Below are 24,391 nucleotides of genomic sequence, written 5' to 3' on the forward strand. Positions count from 1 at the left end.
ATTTAAATGATCGATCGTTTATCACATTAATATACATATTTCCAGATCGTTGGTCAAATGATGGATGCCGATAAGATGAAGGTCCACTATGAAAAATTGACAACCGACCTGCTCGAGTGGATCAAATTAAAAATCCAAGATTTGGAGAATCGAAATTTTCCCAATTCGCTGGAAGGTATTCAACGGGAGCTCTTGGCCTTCAAACAATACAGAACCGTGGAAAAACCACCCAAGTACAAGGAACGATCGGAAATCGAGGCTTTGTATTTTCACATAAACACCCAATTGAAATCGTTGAACCAGCCGGCCTTCACGCCGCAAGAGGGTCAACTCGTTCACGATATCGAGAGGAATTGGGTCGAATTGGAACGAGCGGAGCATCGGCGAGAAGTCGCCCTGAGAACGGAACTCTTGCGTCAGGAAAGATTGGAGCAATTGAATTACAAATTTGAGAGAAAGAGCGTACTTAGGGAAGGTTACCTGAAGGAAATGATTCAAGTTTTGACCGATCCAAGATACGGTAGTAATCTTGCCCAGGTAGACGCCACGGTGAAAAAACACGAGGCTATCAGCGCGGACATTTTAGCTCGAGAAGAGAGATTCCACGATCTAACCAACATGTCGGAGGAATTGGTTCGAGAGAATTATCATGGACTGGAAAGGGTACGAGTGAGGGAACAAGAAGTCTTGCAAAGATGGAAAGAATTGTTGGCTCTGTTGGATCATCACAAATCAAATTTGGTCGCTCTCTCCTCCCTAATGAGCTTAATGAGAGAGATCGATACGACTTTGGCCTCCATTCAAGAGTTACAACTTAATTTCCAAAGCACGGACGTTGGCCCTCACTTGTTAGGAGTGGAGGATCTTCTGCAAAAGCACAGTTTGCAAGAATTGCAAGTAACCGCATTAGGAGAAAGTCAACGACGTTTGGGTAGACAGGCTGCTCAACATTTGGCTCAACCGCAGAGCAAGGAGGTACCTCTTTTAAAACAAAAATTGGATCTACTTAATCGTGCCTACGATGAGCTCGTAGAGTACAGCAAAGAACGCAAAGCTCGTCTCGAGGATGCCAGAAATTTTTTCCACTTTTTGCAAGATCACGAAGACGAGGAATCGTGGCTTATCGAAAAGCAACGTATTTGCAAGGCTGGAATATCGGCGAAAGATTTACGCGCCGTCATTTCCTTGCAACAAAAGCATAAAGTGTTGCAGGACGAGATGAAAGTACGTAGACCGAAATCCGAACAATTGTGCGAGGCTGGTAGAAGATTGATAGCCGACAATCATCCGTCCTCCTTAGAAATTCAAAATCGTATAGACTCGTTGCAAGAACACTGGAAGGTTTTGGAAGAGCTTGCTTCCTTGAGGAAAAAACAATTGGACGACGCAGCCGAAGCGTTTCAATTTTATGCCGACGCGAACGAGGCGGATTCGTGGATGAACGAGAAAATGGCTCTGGTCACTTCGGAAGATTACGGCGTGGACGAGCCCAGTGCTCAAGCGCTCTTACAAAGACATAAAGATTTAGAAGGGGAACTTAATGCTTATAGAGGCGACGTCCAATCTTTGAACATGCAAGCCGAGAAGCTGATCAAGTCGGGAATCTCCACGCTCGAGTTGTCGGCCGATCCGGAACCCGTGGCAGAGTTGGAACAGGAAGAATGGAGTAAGGAAATACGATTGGTACCTCAGGACGAATGGGTCGACGAGATCGTCGAACGATTAGAACCGAAAACCGTTCAGGAAGAAAGATTGGTGCCGCAAGTAAAGAGCTTGTATCCGTTCACCGGCAAAGGCATGCACATGGCTAAAGGCGAAGTAATGTTCCTTTTGCATAAGACCAATCTAGATTGGTGGAATGTCAGGAAAGCTGATGGCACCGACGGTTTCGTGCCTGCCAATTACGTGCGCGAAATCGAGCCTAAAGTGATATCCGTTCAAATGAGAAGACCGGAAAAGGTCAGAGTTACGCAAAGAGTTAAGAAGACCAAAATGGTCAAACAAGTGGTACCTGTAAGAAGGGTTAAGTCCATCAAGTCTACGGTTAAACCGATCAAACGCAAAGCCGTTAACGACGGTGATAGCGTTGAGAAACGTCAGAAAAAGATCAACGACACGTACAGCGAATTGCAAGAATTGGCGTTAAAGCGTCACGCCTTGTTGGAAGACGCCATTAGATTGTACGGTTTTTATCGAGAATGCGACGATTTTGAAAAGTGGATAAAAGACAAGGAAAAGATGCTTCGAACCGACGATCCTCGCGACAACGTGGAAACGGCTAAACGAAAGTACGAGAAATTCTTGACCGATTTATCGGCATCGGGGAAACGCGTTGAGGCTATAGATACCGCGGTCGACGAATTCGTCAGGCAGGGTCACAGTCAATTGGACAAAGTCAAAGCCAGGCAAAGACACATTCATCAGCTTTGGCATCATTTGAACTGGCTGAAAACTCAAAAGGAAAAGAGCTTGGAAGGTGCCTCTAGCGTTGAATTATTTAACAGAACCTGCGACGAAGCTCACGATTGGATGTTGGAGAAGATCACGCAGCTGGATACCGCGGAACTAGGGCCCGATTTAAAAACGGTTCAAGCTTTGCAGCGAAGGCACCAGCATTTGGAGCGGGAGTTGGCGCCGGTGGAGGAGAAAGTATGTCTTTCGATATTCCTACCTTTTATTTTTACTTTTTTTTTTTCTTTTTTTCTAAAAACATTTTTTTACGATTCTCTGTACCACAGGTAAGGAAGGTAAATCTATTAGCTAACAGCGTTAAGAGTTCTTATCCCCACGAGCTAAACAACGTAAATGCGCGACAAAACGAGATCAAAGATTTGTGGAACAAAGTGCAGAGCAAAGCAAAGGAGCGTAGATCTCGTTTGGAAGATGCCGTCGGCCAGCAAATATTCATGAATAGTTCGAAAAATTTAATCAACTGGGCCGCGGATGTGCAGGAGACGATGAAGGCCGAAGAATCGGTCAGAGATGTGGCTACTGCCGAACAATTAAGAAAACACCACATGGAACTCGGAGAGGAGATAAAGACCCGCGAAGACGAGTTCGTATTTGCAATATTTATTAACTACTTTAAGAAAAAGGGAATGAGAGAGAGAGAGAGAGAGAGAGAGAGAGAGAGAGAGAGAAAGAGAGAGAGAGAGTAACGTATGATACTCTTGTAGATTTCGGGAAGTCGAGGAGCTTGGAAATCAGCTTATACATCGTAACCCAGCCTTGACAGACGTTCGCGAAAGATTGGAAAAGCTCCATGGATTGTATCGATCGGTATCATCCGATTGGATGGCAAAGGAAGAGTGGCTGCAACAATGTTTAGAATTGCAGCAATTTAACAGAGAAGCAGATCAAATCGAAGCCACGACGAGCTCTCACGAAGCATTTTTAGAGTTTACCGATTTGGGTGAATCTTTGGACGACGTCGAAGGTTTACTAAAGCAGCATGAAAAGTTTGAAAATACTCTTCATGCTCAGGACGATAGATTGAAAGCATTCAGCGACACTGCTGATAAACTGATCGCTCAAAATCACTATGACAAAGATTAGTAGGTTGAACAGTGTATATTCAATAATCCGAAATTCTTATTTCTGTATCTAAACGCGATATAAATTGCATATTTTCAGTATCAATGAAAGAAGAAATCAAGTATTGGCTCGTCGAATGGCCGTGAAAGATGCAGCTCAACGAAGAAGAGCGGCACTTAAAGCATCGGAACACTATCAACAATTTTCAGCGGAAGTTGACGACTTGCGTGACTGGTTGAGCGATAAAATGAAGACGGCATCCGACGAAAGTTACCGCGATTTAAATAACTTGGAACGCAAACTTCAAAAGCACGAGGCATTCGAAAGAGAATTAAGAGCCAACGAAGGCCAACTGAGAGCGGTCAACAAGGCAGGGAAAGCCCTTATATCGGAGGAAAATTACAGATCGGACGACGTAGGAGAAACGTTAAAAGATCTTAACGATCAGTGGGATCGATTGGTTGCACTTTCCTTGGAAAAAGGACGTAGGCTCAGACAAGCGGCCTCTCAACACGGTTACAATCGTACGATGGAAGATGCAAGATTGAAATTGGAGGAAATCGAGAATTGTTTGCAAAGCAAACAGGTGGGAATGGATCTTCGAAGTTGCAAGGAATTATTGAAGAAGCATCAAACCCTTGAAAGTGATATGTGTCAATGGGAGCAAAAAGTTGATGATCTTGTCGCCATGGGTCAGGAAATGGCTCACGAGGGCCACTTCGATGCTGCAAATATATTAAAAAGTAGCCAGGCAACTCAGAGAAAGTACGTACGCGTGCAACGACGTCAAATCTCTTATCTATAAGATAATATAATTATCAATTATAATAATTTTGATTTTCCTATTCGCGCATAGGTTCCGTAGCTTGAAGGAACCCGCCCAAAAACGACGCGAAGCGTTGGAAGAAAGTTTACGTTTCCACAAGTTTGGATTCGAATTGGATGCCGAATTGCAATGGATAAAAGATCACTTACCACAAGTTTCTTCCACGACGCTAGGACAAAACTTGCATCAAGCTCAGATGTTACACAAAAAGCACAAAAAATTGGAAGCTGAAATCGCAGGGCATCGGCCGATGATAGACAAAACTTTAGCTTCGGGACAAGCGCTCATCGAGCAAGCTCACCCTGAAAGGAAAAAGGTACGTTTCTAAGAAGTATATTCAATATATTATATTTTCTCACACCTTACGCGCAAACTTTTCAAATGATTGAGTATCTATCGAGAGAAGGAGAACAAAATGCGAGACAAGAATAAAATGATCATTTTTGCATAGCCGGAGCACCCCCATGAATACTCGATATGCAGAGGTAAGGTGAATAGTTGATGCATGCTGATGATTTATTTGTGTCTCGCGTCGCCTTATTTCTAATAACAAACGATTTTGATTTTATTTCAATATTACGATCACTAAATGCGCAAAACGGCGAGAACATTTTTTCTCCGCTTATGTTCTTTTAAAAAATACTTCAATCTTGCACGCACAGGAGTACAAGACGAACACCTCCGCATTTGTATTTTTCACTTCTTTTCTTTCATTACTAATGCATAATTGCAAAAATATACAGAGTGTATAGAAAGTATGTGGCATGACTGTGTAAGAAAGAAAAAAAATTTAACAATGATATACATTTGATATAGATAAGAGAGCTGTGCGATTCGTTAGATGACGCTTGGAAAGATTTAAAAGATAAGGCGGGAGAAAGAAGCAAAGCGTTAGACTTATCATTGAAGGCTCAAGAATTCTTCTTCGAAGCCGGAGAAGTGGAAAGTTGGTTAAACGAAAAGAACGATGTGCTCAGCTCGACCGATTATGGAAGAGATCGTGATGCAGCGACTAAATTATTAACGAAACACAAGGTACGATAATACCTATTATTACTCTACTAAGCTAGCGTCGAATTAACATTTAACGATGCAACCGTTACTTTCTGTCGAAATAACATAGATTAAACGTTTATTTTACTACAGGCGGTAGAACTCGAATTGGACACTTACAATGGCATCGTATCAGAAATGGGACATACGGCAGCCGCGATGATTAATGCTAAACATCCTGATAGTAAAGCTATAGCCAATAAACAACAGGCGATCGCTCAACAAATGAGAGCATTACAAAAATTAGCAACGGTAAGACAGCAACGTCTTATGGAGAGCATGTATCGACACGAATACTTCTTGGAAAGTAGAGAATTGGAACAGTGGATCAAAGAACAAGAGCAAGCTGCTGCTTCGGAGGATTACGGACAAGATTACGAACACTTATTGGCGTTGCAAGCTAAATTTAACGACTTTAAACATAGAATAGAAGCTGGTTCCGAGAGATTTAATCAGTGCAAAGAATTGGCTAGAAAGCTGATTGCGAATGAGAGTCCTTACATTCAAGATATCGAAAAAAGACAAGAACAGTTAGGGTAAGCTTGAATTATTCGATTATCCTTTTTTTTTTTTTTTTTTTTTTTTTTTTTTCTTTTTTTTTTTTTAAATATCTTTTTCTTTCTCTTTCTCTCCGTACACGTGCTTTGTATGTATCAATTTAACATTTAACGTTTACATTGGTCAGTANGAGAGATTTAATCAGTGCAAAGAATTGGCTAGAAAGCTGATTGCGAATGAGAGTCCTTACATTCAAGATATCGAAAAAAGACAAGAACAGTTAGGTTTATAGACAGGAAATACATACTAACTGTACCTTTTTTTTTTTTTTTTTTTTTTTTTTTTTTTTTTTTTAAATATCTTTTTCTTTCTCTTTCTCTCCGTACACGTGCTTTGTATGTATCAATTTAACATTTAACGTTTACATTGGTCAGTAACAAGGGAGAAAGGTTGCCGGTTTTATAACGATAGTTTAGTAAATTTGATATATATGGTAGTTTATGCATTGACCTAGTTGTAAAATAAATAACTCGAACAATAGTTGTATGCATTCGAGAAATATTGTAACTTTGCTACTAAGGTGTTGGTATACTAACTATTTCTGTATTTTATATATATAATTTGATATAGAGAAGACGAAGATGATCCTGTTCTTCAGGTACAAAAGCAACACACGATCATTCGGTAAGTTTATTTTCTATCGCGGTACTCTATTTGTATTTAACAGGTGTGCCTGTGGTATAGAATTTAATTAACTGTTACGCACGAGTAGATAGTTTCATGCATTTTTCTTTTTCCGTTTATTTACAAATTATAATATATACTCTAATGAAATTCTATAAAAGTTAAAAATTCGTATAAAATTTACCAGGGAATCTTGGCAACATCTTCTCGATCTCATTCGTAATCGAGAGCAACGCTTACAAGCTGCCGGAGAAATTCATAGATTCCATCGGGATGTGGCCGAAGCTTTGTCTCGGATCCAAGAAAAAGAAGCAGCCTTACCAGAAGATTTAGGCCGCGACTTAAACTCCGTATTGGCGTTGATCAGACGACACGAAGGATTTGAAAATGATCTCGTTGCTTTGGAAGCACAGCTGCAAGTTTTAGTAGAGGATGCATCGAGATTGCAAGTTCATTATCCGGGTAACAATGCCATGCACATAGATCAACAACAACAAATCGTCGTTGCACATTGGGAAGATTTGAAAGAAAGATCTGCTCACAGAAGGGATCAGTTACAAGCCAGTTGTGACTTACAGAGATTCTTAACTCAAGTAATTTTTCCTCTTTATTTATTTTTTGTTTTGTTTTTGAAATATCTTTCCTATTCGCGTATATAAAATATGAAACGATTCGTTTAGGTGAGAGATTTGATGAATTGGGCTGCCGGTCTACGTGCTGCTATGTCGACCGAAGATAAAGTTCGCGATGCTGCGAGTGCACAAATGTTAAAGGCGGAACACGAAGCTTTGAAAGGAGAAATCGAAGCAAGAGAAGATAGTTTCAGTTCAGTCCTAGATTTGGGCGAAGCTATGGTACAAACCGGTCATTACGCTGCTACGGTAAACATATTAAAAATAAAAATATGTTTCGTTAGTAGAACGATTCGCGTGCAAGGCAAGATTTATTGTTTCAGGAAGTGGAAGAAAAATGTAATCAACTTCTAGACGAAAGGCAGAAATTGCATACAGCTTGGCAACAGAAGAAGGTCCACTTGGATCAATTGATAGACCTACACTTTTTCCTGCGAGACGCTAAACAATTAGATAATCTTTCTAGTACCCAAGAAGCTGGCCTAAGTGGCGACAACTTTGCCGTGTCGGTCGAAGAAGTCGATGCGCAAATGAAGAAACACAACGAGTTCGAAAAACTACTCGTTACTCAAGAAGAAAAATTGACTGCTCTGCAAGAACACGGAGATAAGCTCTTGGCACAGAATCATTTTGATTCCCCTACGATCGATAAACGATTAAACGAGGTTGTACAAAGGCGAGTCAAAATTCGTAACTTGTGCGACGCGCGTAGACAAAAATTGGAAGCGAGTTTACTTCACGCGCAATTCGTCAGAGACGTTGGGGAGGCAGAATCTTGGATTGGCGAGAAACAAAAGAAATTGGAAGCCGAAACGTCGAAAGGTGAAGTATCCAGTTTGGAAGATAAAATTAAAAAATTACAGAAACACCAAGCCTTCCAAGCAGAGCTAGCAGCTAATCAAAGTAGGATCGAAGAAATAAAAGGTAAGTAATCTATCTGGTTTAGTCACTCGCGATGAGTGAAAAATATGTTAAATATAAAACATATTATTTCTACTAATATGATTTATATTTTGACGAAACAGCTAAAGGGGAAACTTTGTTGGGACAAAAACATCCTGCGAGTAAGGAAATTCACGAGCAACTGGTACAATTGTATGCCTCTTGGCGAAGATTACTCGTAGAGTCTGGAAATCGTGGAAGAGGCCTAGAGGAAGCACAAGACATATTGGAATTCAACAATCAAGTTGAGAAAATCGAAGCTTGGATAAGAGATAAGGAAATGATGGTTCAGGCAGGTGATACGGGTAAAGATTATGAACACTGTTTGAGTCTTCAAAGAAAGTTGGACGATGTTGACAGTGATATGAGAGTGGATGATTCGCGAATAAAAGCGATCAATGCTTTAGCCGATAAACTCATGAAACAGGTAAACAAAAATGTATATTAAATCTTTCATCAAAGAAATCGTTTTAGCAATATATTCTACTGTATTATTATATTGTAATCTTATATATTTGTCTTACTCGCGTTTAGGGTCGCGATAACGAATCAAAGACCATACAACAACGTCGTGACAATTTCAATAATAAATGGAGAGGTTTGCAAGGTGCACTAAGCGCTTACAGAGAAACCTTAGCTGGTGCATTAGAAATTCATTTATTCAATAGAGATATCGATGATACTAACCAAAGAGTGATGGAAAAATCAGTTGCCATGAACACCGCAGACGTTGGTAAAGATTTACCAGCCGTAGAACAATTACAAAGGAAACAGGAAGCAATGGAAAGAGACATGACTGCTATAGAAGGAAAATTGAACGAACATAGGGAAGAAGCAAGGAAGCTTTCGCATAAATATCCTGATAAGGCTAACCAAATAAACGCTATGCTGTCAGAAGTGTTGACAAATTGGGCCGAATTGCAAAGATTAACTCAACGTCGTCGACAAGCTTTAAATCAAGCATATACATTGCACAAATTCGAAGCAGATTTGCACGAGTTAGAAATTTGGGTTGCAGATACGATTAAACGAATGGACGAGTCGGAACCACCTACTACCATTTCAGAGGCCGAAGCTTTGCTAGAATTGCATCAAGAAAGAAAAGCAGAGATCGATGGTAGACAAGATACATTTAAAGCATTGAAGGAACATGGACAGAAATTGGTTTTAATTAATGAGGACGTTAAGGAAAGCCTGCAACATCTTGAGGAACTTAGACTGAAACTCGTGCACGCGTGGGAAGCTCGTAGACAGAAATTGACGCAAGCGCATCAGTTACAATTATTCAAAGAACAGGTAAAAAGATTGGTTCGAGAAAGAAAATGAAAGAACATTATTAATTAGTCCTCGATTAATTAACCTTGCATGCTTGTACATTTCAGGCCGATCAAGCAGACAGTTGGCTCGCAATGAAGGAAGCATTTCTTAATAACGACGATCTCGGTGAATCGTTGTCAGGTGTCGAAGCGTTGCTCCGAAAGCACGAAGAGTTTGAAAAAATGCTGCTATCTCAATTAGGAAGAATAGAGGAATTGGAGAAATTTGCAAATGACATTTTGGCGGAAGAACATGCCGACGCTAACATAATTAGACAGAGATTAGCGTCCGTTTGCGCTAGAAGAGACAGATTGCAAAATAGTGCTACGGCTAGAAGAGAAAAATTACTGGAAAGCCATCATTTGCATCAATTTCTTCGAAATATATACGAAGTCGAGGGATGGTTGCATCAGAAGCAACAGGTGGCAAGCGACGAAAATTACCGAGACTCGTCGAATCTGCAGAGTAAAATTCAGAAACATGCAGCTTTCGAAAGCGAATTAATAGCAAATAAAGGAAGGATATCATCGGTCGTTAACGAAGGTAAGAAGCATTAGCAAATAAAAAATAATTCGATAAAATGATATAACAGGGCGAAAATATAATGTGTTTTTATAGGAGAAGCGCTCATTGAGGATAACCATTATGCTTCTAAAGAAATACAAGAACGTTTGGAAGATTTGGAAGCGGAGTGGCGTCTTTTACAAGAAACGAGCGAATTAAAAAAGAACAGACTGAACGATGCGTATCAAGCTTTGCTTTTCAGCAGAACTTTGGACGAATTTGAGGCTTGGATGGATGAAGTGGAAACGCAATTGCAATCTGAAGATCATGGAAAAGATCTTTCCAGTGTTGCGAATCTTTTAAAGAGGCACACCAATTTAGAAAACGATGTTTTGGGGCATAACGAGGCATGCGAATCGATCAAAGAAACAGCCGCGAGTTTTGCCAAATTGAATCACTTTATGTCCGAAGAAATTCAAGAAAGAGCTTCGGCCACCATCAATAGGTACCACAGTTTGCAAGAGCCAATGCAAATACGAAGAGATAATTTAGAAGATGCTAAATTATTGCACCAATTTGTAGCGGACGTTGAAGACGAGCTACATTGGTTATCGGAAAAAGAACCTTTAGCCGCTAGTAACGATTTAGGTAGTTCCTTGATGACAGTCCAAAGACTTCAAAAGAAACATCAAGCTTTGGAAGCGGAATTGATATCCAGAGAACCAGTGGTAGGCTCTTTGATCAGTAGAGCAACGGCCATGATAAGAAGTGGTCATTTCGCTTCGGAGAAAATCGAAAAATTGTCGCAAGAATTGCAAGAAAATCTTTCGCACCTTCGAGACTTGGCGAGTGTTCGAAAACTACGTTTATTGGATGCGGTCGAATCGCAAATGGTAAATTAATACTATTTTATTATTCGATGCTCTTATGAAATCTATATAAAGTATATGTTAAACCGTATTGCGATTATACATATTTTCATTGTATAGTTCTATGCCGAAGCTGCCGAGGCTGAACAATGGATAAGAGAGAAACATCCGCAAGTAACATCGACGGATTACGGAAAGGACGAAGATTCAGTACAGTCTCTGCTTAAGAAATTGGAAGGAATAGAACGCGATTTGTCGGGTTTCGAGAGTACCGTAGATAATCTTAAAAAACTCTCGCAAGGTTTAATAGAGAGACATCATTTTGATAGCAAAAATATAGCACAGAAACAAGCCGAAATCGAAAGTAAATTCAAAGAATTACAAAACTTGAAGGATCACAGGTTACAACGTTTACTGGAAAGCGAAAAATTCTTCCAGTTTATTAGACAGGCCGATGAAGCGATCGAATGGATCGGAGATCAAACTACTGTAAGTTAACCGAACGATTATTGGATCCATCTAGTTTAGTTTAATCGCATCATTTAAACGCCAGGTTTTTGTTCCTCCTTGATCATCTAGGTCGCTGCGTCGGAAGATTACGGTCGTGACGTCGAACACGTCGAGCTGTTAATTCAAATATTTGATAATTTCTTAGCTGGCCTAACGACGAGCGAGAACCGAATTTCTGCCGTACTCGATGCAGGTCAAAAATTGATTGAACGTAACAATCCCGAAAAGGCTAGGATACTTGGGAAAATCGAAGAAACGAAACAACAGTGGGAAGATCTTAAGGAACTGACACACGCGCGGCAAGATGCGTTAGCGGGTGCTAAACAGGTACACATGTTCGACAGGACAGCCGATGAAACGATTTCGTGGATTCAAGAAAAGGAGGCCGCTTTAAGTTCTGACGGATATGGACACGATTTAGAAACTATTCAAGCTTTAGTCAGGAAACATCAGGGATTTGAAACTGACCTAGGTGCAGTAAAAGAACAGGTAAATCTACTTGTATACACTTAAATCTCTTCTTCAAACTTGAAACGTTAGATCTGTGATTATACGTAATTATACATATATTTTATTCAGGTCGAGTCTCTGATGGAAGAAGCATTGCGTTTGATCGAACTATTCCCAGATGCACGTATACACATTGACGTTAAGCACCAAGAAGCTGAAGCGACTTGGAACGAACTCTTGGAAAAAGCTGCCCAAAGACGAAGCAAATTGGCACAGGCTGAACAATTGCAATCGTATATGGGCGAATACAGAGACTTGCTATCGTGGATAAATGAAATGGTGGCGAAAGTAACCGCACCGGAATTGGCACGAGACGTTCCAGGAGCCGAAGCTCTAATTTTGCGACACAACGAATACAAAACCGAGATCGATACGCGAAAGGAAGCATTCGAAAAATTCTACAAAACTGGCCAAGAACTCATCGAACAAGGCCATTTTTTGGGAAAAGAAATTGAAGAAAAAATATCTGTATTACGTTTAAGAAAACAAATACTTTTAGATACATGGGAACAAAGAAAACTCATATATGAACAGAATTTGGACACGCAATTATTCAAACGAGATGCTGAAACTTTGGAAAATTGGATCGTTAGTAGAGAACCAATGTTGCACGATGGTAAACTAGGCGATAGTATTCCACAAGTGGAGGAGCTTATAAGAAAACACGAAGATTTTGAGAAAACTATAGAGGCTCAGGAAGAAAGGTTCAACGCACTAAATCGTATAACAATGGTAATTAAAAAAGTGTTATTTTGTTTTTCTAATAAAATATATTTAAATTAAACCTCGTACGTTTTACTCTCGAAGCTCGAGAAAGCGTTCCGAAAGCAACAAGAAGCGGAGATGGCTGCGAGACAAGCTGAAAAAGAACGAATCGAACGTGCGCGAATTGAGGAACGAAAACGTAAAGAAGTACAAAGAATAACCGAAGAACGGAAACGCGAGGAAGAAAGGAGAAGATTACTGGATAGTCCTCATCGGCCTTCACACGATGAAGTCAATGGTTCGGTCGATGAACACGAATCCGTTAACAGGTACGAACTACGAAATGAGATTTTTAAATAATGACAAACCTGTTCTCCTCTTATCAGGTTTTATTTATTCTAGATTGGCACCATTAAAGGGTCCCACTCCTGCCGATGTTTCGGAGCCTCCTTTGATTCAAAAACCACACGGTGTACCTCATGTATTTGGTGATAAATTGAGACGAAGTACGCATTATATATGTCTAATGTTCGATTCATCATTTATACAGAATTTAAGCTAGACATTTATTAATGCGATAAACGTATTTTCCTTGTAAAGGTAATGTGGATATTAAGAGGGCAGAAAGTATGAAAGTTGATACAAAGAAACCAAAACGGACACCGAGTTTCACGACCAGACGAAGAACACAGAGCTTCAGGAAACTCCAAAGAATGGAAAATATGGATGCTTTACCGCCCGTAGAGATCCAAGGTCTTCTCGAGAGGAAACACGAACTACAAAGCGCTGGAAAGAAAGCCGCCGTTCGATCATGGAAGCAATATTACACCGGTAATTACAGTTTTTCTCTGCTTTCTTCTTCTATAATCTGCGTTATCGAATGATAACACGTTTCATTTCAGTATTATGTGGACAACTATTGTGCTTCTTCAAAGACATGGAAGATTTCTCTCTTAGCAAAGCAGCTACCGCACCAATTACTATTTTCAATGCTATATGCGAGAAAGCGGACGATTATACGAAAAAGAAGAATGTATTCCGCTTAAAGTGCACAGATGGCTCGGAATTTTTATTCTTAGCTCCAAATCAACAAGAAATGGAAGATTGGGTTAATAAAATATCCTTCCATGCTAAATTACCACCAAGCTTACAACTTTTGAGCTACGACGATTCTCAAAAGGTATGTACTTGAATCGTTTTCCAAACAGTTTGAATTATCATGCATAAAAATAAGCGTAAACGCTCATATATTTTTTTTAGGAGGGCTTGGAGAGATTGCATAACGCACCATCGGATCACCAAGATGATAATATATCTACTGGAAGTAGTCGTAACTCAACACCCGAAATGGAACGGAAGAATTCTGTTATTAGATGCGATCTTCACAATCAACGCTCTCCGAGCACAGTACAAATAGAATTTCTACAACAGCATCGACAAAATCAACAACGCCGTGATCCACACAATGCAGAATTCTTAGCTTCGGAAAGATCAGAACCACCTCAAACGCAAACAGAATTTTTGCAAATGCACAGACAACAGCAATTACTCGCGCAACAACAACAACAGCTAATTCAACAGGAACAATTTGCAAATCAAAGAGATCAATATCAACAAAATTCAAGCGATAAACCTCCCATACCACCAAGAGGAGCACCGCCACCGATTCCTTTACGATCACCAAGTTCCGAAAATATGGTTCAATTTCGAAGAAATGGTAAGCTACTGCAAACGAATAAGCAAAGTAATAAAATAAACGTTCTTATAATGTACAATTTGTCAATTCCCCCATATATAAAACAATGCGCACAATGTTATAGATTCGGATCACCATGTACAGCAAGGAAGACCACAATCGTATCAACAACAACGCAGTACAACCTTAAATCATAATGGATCTAGCCAATATTCCACAAACGAAGTATGGCATAGGCAAAGTAATGTAGACATGAACACACAGCATTCAGGTACTTATCAACTTTTGTCTTTGAATAATAACTTCAACATCTCCCTCGGTTTGATCAATTTGCACCAAAAGCAACCTATGACATTTCATGGTTTTATAGAATTAGCACCTCCCCTGCCATCGAGCGCCCCTCCACCTACCGGAATGGCTCAGTGGAATATACCCCATGACCCTGGTCAGTCATTAGAGCCATTTTCATACAAATTTCGTACCGAATGTAAGACAAATCTTACATATATCATACAATTCTTCTGCATGCGCAACTACATCTTCATTCTAATTTCCTACCTCTTTTTCCATTCATACCTTATTTAATCTAATTTAAATCTTTTACTTTTAATAAACGGTGGAATTAAAATCAACAGAGTAAAAGATACATGAAGCTTTTTTTTATATGTATTTTATGAATGAATTATGAAATATTATCAATAAACTTTGATTATTTTATTTTTGTTCACAGCGTATGGGAATGTACCGATAACTGTTAGACAGGTAAAATTAAATATTTACCTTTTAGTCACATTTTATATTATAGATATAATTGTCAATAATTGACTTTGCTTTTTAGACTTCCCAGCAACAAAATAATACATTTAGTACCAGACCAGCCTCTTTACCTCCGTATGTAGCTCCACCAGCAGTACCACAAAATGTTCAAAATGTTACACTCGTAGATAGTAGAAGACCATCCGAGAGTGGATCGGAAAGTGAAAATAGTATAAGTGGTAGTAGAAAAGATCGTGATTATAAACGAAGTTCCGTTTTAAGCAATTTATTCGGCAGAAGAAAGAAACCATCTCAATCATAATATACAGGGATCTCTTAATTCTCGTAGTGTACTTAAAATCGAAAGGAAAACAAAAAAAGAAAAAGAAAAGAGATTCCATAAAAAGATATCGCTTTGACATTATGAAATTTCTTAAAAACAGGAAAAGCAATGATTTATGCCCTGTTATATAATACTTATTCTAAAATCTGTAAATTATATTTTTATGTGTATAATACAATATTTTTCATTAAAATATATACAGGAATTAATATATACAGACACGGCTAGATTTAGATGAAACAATTAAAAACAACGCAAAACTGATACAAAATTGTTTCGTGTATCGTTACAAGAAAAAATAATAATAAACCAAATTAAGTGCTTACTACTGCAATAATTTAGATAACACGCAGAAGATGCGAATTTCACATTTTCGCCATACAAATATCTCCTTTGTTTAAGAATATATCGGGATATTTTAATTCAATTCTATCGCTTTATTAATAGCTTTATTAATTTTGTTTAAAAAATGACATATAAATTTTGGATATTTTTTTTTCTTTTTATATTGTAAAAAGAACCAAGTTATAAGAAAAATGGTCATTACCACATTATTTGAAATGTACCTGATGTTAAAGGTAAAGATAAAATATATCAGCAACAGCATTAACATGCAAGAACAACTATATATAAAGAAACTGTAGATTTCATATAATATATGTTTTGAAATGTTATATATTGTATACCAACTCCTATTCAGGACCAATGATCTTATTATATTAAGCGCAGAGAACGTATGTTGATATATAATGTTTTTGAAAAATTGTTATATCTGTATGTTAAACGATTATCCTCAAGAAGATTGACACAGTATAATAGTATGTAAAGTATATTTAATATCATTTAAGAAATGAATAATTATCTCTACTAGTAATATACGTAATGTTATAGTGCTGTTTTGCATGTAATTATATTGGACAAAGATCAAAATATAATGTTATAATAAGATTAATCAGATTTTTTCTGAACACAAAGTATTCCATACCAAATCGTATCAAACTATTTCGTTCTATTTATATACATATATACGGTTATCTATGATGCATTTGTATTTACTACCATATTCCATCATTCCACGTAATGTCGCTAGTTGCAGTATACTGCAGAGTAGTAGGGCGGTGCCATATTAACACAAATTTACTATGTTACTAACCTTTTTCTTTCTTTCTATCAGTATAATTTTCTAAGTTTTCATAACTTAAATTACTTTTGATTGAAGTTGAAATTATTAAATAATTGTGTATCGAAGAAATATTCTATAAATTATATTTATTTATTTATTGCACTTATTAAAATATCAATATGTGTGACGGTAAGCAAAGTATTATTTTTTTATGAAAACGTTGTTAAATCATAACATAATTTCTCTATCCGTTAAATAAGATATAAATAACTAATGTAATTTACATTGTAAAAAATAACTTTTCTTACAATGTAAGAAAATTAGAATTATAACCTTTAAATTGTACTGTATTTACATTAGAATTTTGTACTAAAACATATCTTTTTTAGAGGATGTAATACGCAGAAGATTGCTAATAGATGGAGATGGTACAGGGGATGATCGTCGAATAAATATGCTTTTAAAATCATTTATTAAATGGATAAACAGTCCTGACGTTGACAACACGTTGCACGAAAGAATGCTCTCGCAACTCGCCCAATGCGAATTCGCGCAAAGAAAATCTAGACTGGTATCAAACATGAGCCAAGAAGAATTGAAAAGTTATAGTAATTTATCGAACGATATAGAAGTCCAAATAGAAGAAGCCAAAAAGGAAATAGAAAAGACAAAAATAGAATTAAATGAAGCTAAACGCGTAAGAAAAAATAGAATAGAGTACGATGTATTAGCGAAAGTTATTAATGAGCAACCAGACAGACTGGAAACCAACGAGAAACTAGCCGCGCTGCGTCAAGAATTAGGAAGTCTGAAGGTAATGAAATAGTAAATTGAATTAATGATTTTATTATAATATAAATTATTTTTTTTTAATTAAGGAGAAATCTGAACAATTGGAGCATAAATTAGAAATGCGAAGAAAACAGTTTCACGTTCTTATATCTTCTATACATTCTTTGCAAGAAATGTTAGACGAATGTGAAGAAGAAATAATGGATATTAGTTTAGAAAATTATGAAGATACAGATACAACTTCCATGGGCCTTTCGTAAGGATACATTTCTTAAGGATATATTTTACTATTAATATAACAAAATATAAAAAAAAAAAATTTAATTTTAACTTATTTTTAATTTTAATTTACTAGTTTTAGGTACATGCCTGATAGTTAAAGACACTCTTGTACTTCTTTCGATTATCTGCCCTTCGTTATATTCTGCCGCACACATATCCAAATTTTTAATTATATTTTTTGAGATAGTATCCGAATAAGTTTGTTCAATAGCATGTAAATAATCATGATACAATTCTCCACTCAATATTAACAAACTTCTACGTTCTAATAACAAACTAAACTTCAGTTTAATTTGTTGCGGCTAAAAAAGAACAACTATGTGTATGCATTCTCGTTTAATATTTAAAGATTTATTTTACTAAGAATATTATTTTGAGCAAATTAGTAATCATATACCTCCATAATATCATTGTGTTTGTAGAAATCTAGAAGAGTATGAGTTCCGCAACTAATAGTAGTTACCATTGGATAAAAAAGTGGACCATCTGAATGTGCCTATTAAAAATCCAAATTTCTAAAAGATCATTTATAAATATTCGTCGAAGAAAGAATAATATCTAATTGATTATATATACACTCGCAAGTGCTTACTATAATTGTTACATACCATTATTCCTTGACCAGGCAAATACTCATTAATTAATACATGATTAGGTGCCTTATCTTTTTCAAAAACATTTAAAGAAGTTATTTTATCCATGTAAATTCGAAGCCACTGTGTGTTGGAAGTTTATTACTTATTACAGTAATTTTTTAATGTTCTATAACATTACTTACACTTGGTATTTCTTCGGCTATCATTCCTTTGGGATGAGGTATACCACCCCAATTTTGTAATCTTCTATTACTCAATTGAGTCCATTTTGGAAGAGGAACAGTATCAACATGTTTCATTATTTGTCTTTCTTCCTCTTCGGTTATAAAATTTGGTATATATCGTGCCATATCTGGAATCTAGATTTTACAAACTATCAATATAACCTTGTTTTCCCGTCTATAAGAAATAATAATTAAAACGAACCTCTTTAACCACATTATCGACGAAAACACGATCTTGCGTACTCATTTTTCAAAAAATAATAAAGGAGAAATTTATTTAAAATAAAAACAATCGAGTTTAAAATAAACTAATCGATATTTGCTTTGTAGGTTACACTAATATCGAAATAGATCTCGAACAGATAACTATCGAATCTAAGTTAATCGAACTTAGTTTATAAATTCTGTCGTCAGAGTCGGCGCGCGCTTATAAACGAGGTCATTTTTAATTTGTAAGTTTCACCTCTAGAATATCTCAGTTGGAAGAGGGAAAAAAGTGTCGACGTGAAACAACAATCATTAGTTCAACCGTCTATATTATGAGAGGTTTTTTCATTTTTCTTCTCTACAACATTCTTTGTAATTTACGTGTATTTAGCACTATGTAAAATGATATAACAATTAAATTATGAAACAATTCGTATAACTTTTAACAATGAACGATTTTTCATGTCAAATAGTACACCTGTTTGTGTTGATCTTCATATTGCGTAGCATTTCGAATGAAATCTATAAATTGATAAACTCTGGTGTAGACATCGGGCGAACCAACTGCACATGGCTTTGTCCAAGAAAATATACCGATAATTTGATTATTGTAAGTTAGTGGACTGCCGCTATCGCCCTAATAAAAGAACAATACTTGTTTTTCCAAGAAAAAGATATATGTATGTACGTATTAGCAATATTATACTAGTTACAACACTTAGGATTACCTTACAGGCGCCAATTCCCTTATGTTCTAAGGTACATAAATGAGACGGTAAAATAGTATTATTGTAATACGTTTGACATTCTTCGTTAGTAATAGTTGTGAGAGTAACTTTTTGTAAAATGTCTGACAAGGGACCATGAGAATGATGTCTACCCCAACCCGTCAAAGTCGCGGATACGTTTTCCAAGGTATCCGAAATTGGCAAGTCGATAGGCTTTTGACTAGAACTCAAAATTACGTTGTCGTTCAACTGTAAAAAGGAATTTCCCAAATATATATTTATTTGATGCTCGTGAAACGCAAAATAGAAGCAACAAGTTTTTTCTTGCTCCAACGTGGACTCACCGTGATGACTACCAAATCGTGGGTCCAAGAATCCTCGGCTCCAAAAGCGTATTCGGGATGACAATGGATGGTTTTAACCTTATGATACTTACCACCTTTTTTAACACTTATAGTACCGGTAACCACCGATAAATCATCATAAGGTTCATCGAAAAGTTCGCACACGCAATGTGCAGCACTCAAAACATGTCTTTCACTTATCAATGCACCCCCACAAATGTGTATAGTGTCCGAATATCGTAAGGAAACTTGAAATGGAAACTCATTTTCATCGCTGTCTTGTCCTCCTACTATTCTTTTAACACGCGAAACGCGAATCTCTGCTGTAAAGCATAACAAAAAGAAAAGAAATCTTCTTTGTTGTATTTTTATGAGTCAACAAAAAAAAGAAGGAACATTCGCGAAAACATATATATATATATTTGTTTTCTCTTACCTCGACCAATAGCAACCGACATCCACGTAGCGATTAAAAATAAAGTTGTAAAATTGCATCTAGCCATATCCTTCGCGTGCACTTTTAGATTTTTAAATAATGATACGATAGAAAAAAAAAAAGCGTTTACACCTGCTTTGTTCACACTAATGTAAATAATGTAATGCAATCAAGCTTACATCCAATGACTAACTGAAATAGAACAATGCTCCTACTGTAATAGTCCGTATTTATTTTATTGATAAACAGATAGACGAAATTAGGAAATACTTTCAATCGGAAATTGATTTGAATTAACGTAACAAATTTGTCTTAAATTATCAAAACTAAAAACAAACAAGAAGAGTAATAGATTAATGAATATTACGAACTGTGTTTAAAAATAATGACATTTGAATTAGCAATAGTCATTTTGATCGATATCATAATCTTATCTACACCGTTTAAACATATTTTAGAATTGGATCATTTATCAATCCAAGATTCTCTCGATGTATTTCGTAAAATAGGAATGCGATTGTTTGCTGCTAGATAAAGATAAGTACATTTGGAATTTGATAGAGACGCTCCTCTTAGGAACACATAAGAGGTAAGCGCGCGCGTGCGTAGTGCGATGCACGTAAATACGTATACATGCACATACTACATATGTACTACCTGGCGTATCCAAGCGAACTACACACGATAGCCAGCGAAACGGTACATTTAGACGATCGTGGTTTCGATTGATTTCGTTCGTCTTCGTCGTCGTTGTCGTCGTCTCCATCACCGTCACCGTTGCCGTCATCGTCGTCGTCGTCGTCGTCGTCGTCATCGTCATCGTCGTCGCCGTCATCTTCATAGAGTGCATAAGACGATTAAATGGTTACAAAAAGACACCAATAAAGTGTTTTAAAAGGAAAGTGCTTTGACAGAGCGCCGTGAAAGAGAAACTGTTTGCTACCGAAAGCACAATATATTTAAGCAGATATGTTATAACTTTTGAGCCGTTCGATGGATAGGATACGTGACTTCCATTGTAAGTACCAGGAAAAAGAACCGATCGCCCACGATACATTAGCGACGATGTTTTTTTTACCACAGAGACGTCGATCGGTCCGTTGCAAAAATGGCCTATCATTACAACAAATCCGTCCTCTGTTGTCTTTGAGGTTATATTATCCATTTTAGTATAATATTTGGCTGCACCCATCGTGTAAATCATTATTTATATCTTTTATCTTAGAATTATCTTCTTTTTTTGTTTTCCTTCCCGACACGTTTGAAAATGCTCATGTAAACAAGTAAATTAATTTCACTTTCAGAGTGAAGTATAGCAAATGGAAGGTTTTAAGGTGAAAGATGAACCGATGGATGCATTAGCCATAGACAGTCAGGTTATGGTAAACATTTTGCATGAAACTGCGACACGATACGATTCGATGATACCGCGCGAAATTTAATAGAAACATTGCTTTAAGGACGAAAATATTGTAAGCGTTGTACTTAAAGAAGAACCTGGAGATAGATTTGATCCCGACTACATGGAGGATATATGCTCTGGTACTTTCGAGAAGGTATTTTTACCTATCGAAAACAGCGAAGTGGACTTTTCCAATGAAATGGTAATGAGATTTGAATTTATAAGATTAAGTTTAAGTAATATTATTTCTACTTATAAAAGAGGAATTCTCTGGGAGGAGGTTAAAATGATACAATCATTTTGTTGTTGGTAGGTAAAATTGGAGTTGGAAGGAGAAACAAGTGGACACCCAAACTGGACGGCACAGATCACAGCGGCGAACCTTTGCGAAAAAGAAGATGGTATATCGCATAGGTGTTTAAGTGCAGCAGACTTTATGCAAGCTCAAGACGCGGAGAAACATCCGGTATTTTGTGCAAACGGACAGCAGCCAAAATTTTATAAGATTCAATGTTCCATCTGCAAGAAATGGTTTCTTAACAACGATTCTATGGTCACACATTTAAGAATGCATTGTAATGGGAATCAGTGCGAGGTTTGTCAGCAAAACTTTCAAGACAGTTCCAGCTTGCATGCGCATATGTTAACACACGTCGGTATGAGTCCGCTGGAGTGCAATGTTTGCCAGAAGAGATTTGCTTATAAGTGGTGCTTAAGAGATCATATGCAAATGCACTCGATGGATAAGCCATACGATTGCGACACTTTGCAACAAGGATTTATGAAAAAGCCCGAAAGTAATGATGAGCAGTCATTGAGTACGGGAGAAAGACCCTACGAATGTGACATATGTCATAATACCTTCAGAGAAAAAGGAAATTTGAATCGACATATGCTGATTCACACTGGAGAGAGGCCCTACAAATGCGAGATATGCTACGCCGCTTTCAGGGAAAAGGCTAAATTAAATATACACATGCCTATACACACAGGTTTGAAGCAGTTCAAATGTACAATGTGTCATAGATCGTTTGCCCAAAAAACTGCTCTCAATAATCATATGTTGGCTCATAGCGGAGAAAAGCCGCACGCTTGTAATATTTGCGAAAAGACGTACAAAAGGAAATCAGAATTAATTAGGCATACGATGGTTCATACCGGTGAACGACCCTACGAATGTAAAGAGTGCCTAATGACGTTTCGGGAAAAAGCTAAGCTAAATTCTCACATGTTGGTTCATACGGGCGAAAAACCACACGAATGTCATATATGTCACAAAGCGTGTGCACGCAAATCCGATTTGAATAGTCACATGTTATTGCATACCGGCGGCCAATATGATTGCAAGGTTTGCGATAAAATTTTTACGCGAAAGTCTGATCTGAACAGACACACTTTAATACATACCGGTGAGAAGCCGTTTGCGTGCGATCTCTGTGAGATGGCGTTTAGAGAAAAAACGAGATTAAATTCTCATATGTTGATACATACCGGCGATAAGAGGCACGCATGCCATATTTGTCAGAAAACTTTTAAAGAGAAGGCATCTTTGAGGAAACACATGTTAAGTCACACGGGAGACAGGCCCTACGAGTGTTACGTCTGTCACAAAGCATTTACGCAAAAAACTACTTTGACCAGTCACATTTTGGTACATGCTGGGGAAAGGCCTTATGATTGTAGTACTTGTCAAAAAGTTTTTAAAGATAAAGCTGCGTTAAAGAAGCATTTATCGATGCATATCAATGAAAAAAATCACGAATGTTTGATTTGCTTGAAAAAATTTAGTCGTAAAGCCGCATTGAACATTCACCTCTCGACCCATCATACATCTTAATCCGTAAAGATCTAGTCCGATTTTTCTTTACATCGAGCGCACCGTATGCTTGTAGCCGTATTACATGCTCTCCGGTCGTACAATTACAAAAGACGTATTTTCATTTCTTTCTTTTTTTCTTCTATGTACCACAGAAATAAATTCATTTCCAATAGTATTTTACGTTCATTGCATTGGACATCCATAACGGAGAGAATTAAATGGACAAACGATATCTCTATATCTCTTTTTTTTGTTTACTTTAGACTAACCCTTTCGATACCAAACGACAATTATAGTCGTTCTGCAAAGAAACTTTCGCGCTTTACTAATGACGATTATTTTCCAACTATTTGTTCACTTTGATTATCCTAAAATACCTTTAGTTATAATGAATTTCCTTCATCAATACTTGAACATGTTCATTGCTATGTTCTATTACGGTAAAATAACAACATACGCGTCATAATTATTCACTAGAGGGACAATATTTTAGTCTTTCGACTGTCCCCAGAGCGAAATTCTATTGATGAAAGACAAAATTTAATTGGAAGGGTTAATTAATGAATGATAACGAAGCCTTACAATGCACGATGCACGATACACGTTACGCGATAACATTCATTAATAATATTACGTATTATTTCTTTTCCATTAGTTTCGATTATAACGTAACGCGATATCTCTTTTTTTGTTCGATTCGATTATTATGTCTAAAAAGTGTTAATGCGATAATAAGAAAACGCAAAAAAGTACAATTTAATGTATATTATATGTAAAGTTAAAAATAACGAATATGCAAATTACGAAAGTTAAGATTATTATTCATTTCCTCGTGTGTGATAATGTCGATAAATTTTTTTCTTTTATGCGCTTTTACGACGTACATAATTTATATTATGCTGCTATCAAGTTTTATTACATATATTGTTTGATTTTTATTGTACTGTAGCTACAATATTTATTCGGCATATTTGACTGTGATTATTAGCCATCTTTGCTCGATGGTTCTTAAGAAAGAAAACTTCTATCCACGCGATAACGACGAAAGTTTCCTTCTAT

General features: G+C 37.1%; 5 protein-coding genes across 17 annotated transcripts in view; 3 read left to right on the forward strand and 2 right to left on the reverse strand.

The window, feature by feature from the left end:
* LOC106791979 (spectrin beta chain, non-erythrocytic 5) overlaps positions 1-16,327 on the forward strand; it is a 36,064-nt gene extending 19,737 nt beyond the window's left edge. For 3 of the 8 annotated variants that reach the window (XM_014758048.1, XM_014758049.1, XM_014758041.1), the window contains 27 exons: positions 46-2,649; positions 2,739-3,055; positions 3,177-3,554; positions 3,634-4,299; positions 4,391-4,676; positions 5,177-5,395; positions 5,507-5,949; positions 6,542-6,595; positions 6,783-7,188; positions 7,276-7,476; positions 7,551-8,151; positions 8,253-8,596; positions 8,704-9,465; positions 9,552-10,029; positions 10,105-10,883; positions 10,980-11,348; positions 11,439-11,858; positions 11,949-12,611; positions 12,687-12,913; positions 12,987-13,090; positions 13,185-13,415; positions 13,487-13,764; positions 13,845-14,301; positions 14,405-14,551; positions 14,651-14,767; positions 15,011-15,042; positions 15,119-16,327. In XM_014758048.1, the coding sequence (XP_014613534.1) occupies positions 46-2,649; positions 2,739-3,055; positions 3,177-3,554; positions 3,634-4,299; positions 4,391-4,676; positions 5,177-5,395; positions 5,507-5,949; positions 6,542-6,595; positions 6,783-7,188; positions 7,276-7,476; positions 7,551-8,151; positions 8,253-8,596; positions 8,704-9,465; positions 9,552-10,029; positions 10,105-10,883; positions 10,980-11,348; positions 11,439-11,858; positions 11,949-12,611; positions 12,687-12,913; positions 12,987-13,090; positions 13,185-13,415; positions 13,487-13,764; positions 13,845-14,301; positions 14,405-14,551; positions 14,651-14,767; positions 15,011-15,042; positions 15,119-15,358 (11,823 nt within the window). In that variant the 3' untranslated portion in view covers positions 15,359-16,327. Of the gene's footprint in view, positions 1-45; positions 2,650-2,738; positions 3,056-3,176; positions 3,555-3,633; positions 4,300-4,390; positions 4,677-5,176; positions 5,396-5,506; positions 5,950-6,106; positions 6,197-6,541; positions 6,596-6,782; positions 7,189-7,275; positions 7,477-7,550; positions 8,152-8,252; positions 8,597-8,703; positions 9,466-9,551; positions 10,030-10,104; positions 10,884-10,979; positions 11,349-11,438; positions 11,859-11,948; positions 12,612-12,686; positions 12,914-12,986; positions 13,091-13,184; positions 13,416-13,486; positions 13,765-13,844; positions 14,302-14,404; positions 14,552-14,650; positions 14,768-15,010; positions 15,043-15,118 lie in introns of all 8 variants that reach the window. The other 5 variants (XM_014758043.1, XM_014758046.1, XM_014758044.1 and 2 more) reach the window with 5 other exon arrangements.
* A 56-nt stretch (positions 16,328-16,383) lies between these two features.
* On the forward strand, positions 16,384-19,042 carry LOC106791985 (THO complex subunit 7 homolog). 3 transcript variants are annotated; one of them, XR_001382251.1, is made up of 5 exons: positions 16,387-16,691; positions 16,892-17,316; positions 17,381-17,550; positions 17,650-17,898; positions 17,999-19,042. XR_001382251.1 is itself a non-coding variant. In XM_014758064.1 (4 exons), the coding sequence occupies exons 1-4, from the start codon at positions 16,682-16,684 to the stop codon at positions 18,027-18,029; spliced, it is 636 nt and encodes a 211-aa protein (XP_014613550.1). In that variant the 5' UTR covers positions 16,384-16,681; the 3' UTR covers positions 18,030-19,042. The 3 variants fall into 3 exon arrangements, 2 of the variants coding, with proteins under 2 accessions (XP_014613550.1, XP_014613551.1); XM_014758064.1 differs by lacking the exon at positions 17,650-17,898 and having other exon boundaries at positions 16,384-16,691; XM_014758065.1 differs by having other exon boundaries at positions 17,650-19,042.
* On the reverse strand, positions 17,376-18,710 carry LOC106791984 (alpha-ketoglutarate-dependent dioxygenase alkB homolog 6). Its single transcript, XM_014758063.1, has 5 exons — positions 18,599-18,710; positions 18,355-18,531; positions 18,185-18,292; positions 17,974-18,072; positions 17,376-17,878 (listed from the first exon to the last, which is right to left on the reverse strand). Exons 1-5 carry the CDS (start codon positions 18,641-18,643, stop codon positions 17,621-17,623), a joined length of 687 nt encoding a protein of 228 aa, XP_014613549.1. The 5' UTR covers positions 18,644-18,710; the 3' UTR covers positions 17,376-17,620.
* LOC106791983 (chymotrypsin-2) lies at positions 18,900-21,298 on the reverse strand. 2 transcript variants are annotated; one of them, XM_014758060.1, is made up of 4 exons: positions 21,138-21,298; positions 19,676-19,998; positions 19,332-19,580; positions 18,900-19,240 (listed from the first exon to the last, which is right to left on the reverse strand). In XM_014758060.1, exons 1-4 carry the CDS (start codon positions 21,274-21,276, stop codon positions 19,064-19,066), a joined length of 888 nt encoding a protein of 295 aa, XP_014613546.1. In that variant the 5' UTR covers positions 21,277-21,298; the 3' UTR covers positions 18,900-19,063. The 2 variants fall into 2 exon arrangements, with proteins under 2 accessions (XP_014613546.1, XP_014613547.1); XM_014758061.1 differs by lacking the exon at positions 21,138-21,298 and adding an exon at positions 20,112-20,256.
* Positions 20,997-24,140, forward strand: LOC106791982 (zinc finger protein OZF). 3 transcript variants are annotated; one of them, XM_014758057.1, is made up of 4 exons: positions 20,997-21,129; positions 21,416-21,493; positions 21,572-21,715; positions 21,827-24,140. In XM_014758057.1, the coding sequence occupies exons 2-4, from the start codon at positions 21,431-21,433 to the stop codon at positions 23,348-23,350; spliced, it is 1,731 nt and encodes a 576-aa protein (XP_014613543.1). In that variant the 5' UTR covers positions 20,997-21,129; positions 21,416-21,430; the 3' UTR covers positions 23,351-24,140. The 3 variants fall into 3 exon arrangements, with proteins under 3 accessions (XP_014613543.1, XP_014613545.1, XP_014613544.1); XM_014758058.1 differs by lacking the exon at positions 20,997-21,129 and adding an exon at positions 21,220-21,306; XM_014758059.1 differs by lacking the exon at positions 21,416-21,493.
* The last annotated feature ends 251 nt before the right edge of the window (positions 24,141-24,391 follow it).

This window comes from Polistes canadensis, unplaced genomic scaffold, assembly GCF_001313835.1.
Source record: "Polistes canadensis isolate GaletaPanama2010 unplaced genomic scaffold, ASM131383v1 scaffold_363, whole genome shotgun sequence".
Lineage (NCBI taxonomy): Eukaryota > Metazoa > Arthropoda > Insecta > Hymenoptera > Vespidae > Polistes > Polistes canadensis.

Excerpts from the sequence above, each read along its gene's own strand:
- LOC106791983 (XM_014758060.1), bottom strand. The coding sequence starts at position 21,276 with ATGGATAATATAACCTCAAAGACAACAGAGGACGGATTTGTTGTAATG. Across the intron at positions 19,999-21,137 it reads GCGATCGGTTCTTTTTCCTG|CAGAGATTCGCGTTTCGCGT; the intron begins GTACTTACAATG and ends TATGCTTTACAG. Across the intron at positions 19,241-19,331 it reads AGGGAATTGGCGCCTGTAAG|GGCGATAGCGGCAGTCCACT; the intron begins GTAATCCTAAGT and ends TTCTTTTATTAG.
- LOC106791982 (XM_014758057.1), top strand. The coding sequence starts at position 21,431 with ATGGAAGGTTTTAAGGTGAAAGATGAACCGATGGATGCATTAGCCATA. Across the intron at positions 21,494-21,571 it reads CCATAGACAGTCAGGTTATG|GACGAAAATATTGTAAGCGT; the intron begins GTAAACATTTTG and ends CATTGCTTTAAG. Across the intron at positions 21,716-21,826 it reads TGGACTTTTCCAATGAAATG|GTAAAATTGGAGTTGGAAGG; the intron begins GTAATGAGATTT and ends TGTTGTTGGTAG.
- LOC106791985 (XM_014758064.1), top strand. Across the intron at positions 17,317-17,380 it reads AAGAATTAGGAAGTCTGAAG|GAGAAATCTGAACAATTGGA; the intron begins GTAATGAAATAG and ends TTTTTAATTAAG. Across the intron at positions 17,551-17,998 it reads ACAACTTCCATGGGCCTTTC|AAATCTAGAAGAGTATGAGT; the intron begins GTAAGGATACAT and ends TTGTGTTTGTAG.
- LOC106791984 (XM_014758063.1), bottom strand. The coding sequence starts at position 18,643 with ATGAGTACGCAAGATCGTGTTTTCGTCGATAATGTGGTTAAAGAG. Across the intron at positions 18,532-18,598 it reads TCGATAATGTGGTTAAAGAG|ATTCCAGATATGGCACGATA; the intron begins GTTCGTTTTAAT and ends TGTAAAATCTAG. Across the intron at positions 18,073-18,184 it reads TGCCTGGTCAAGGAATAATG|GCACATTCAGATGGTCCACT; the intron begins GTATGTAACAAT and ends GATTTTTAATAG.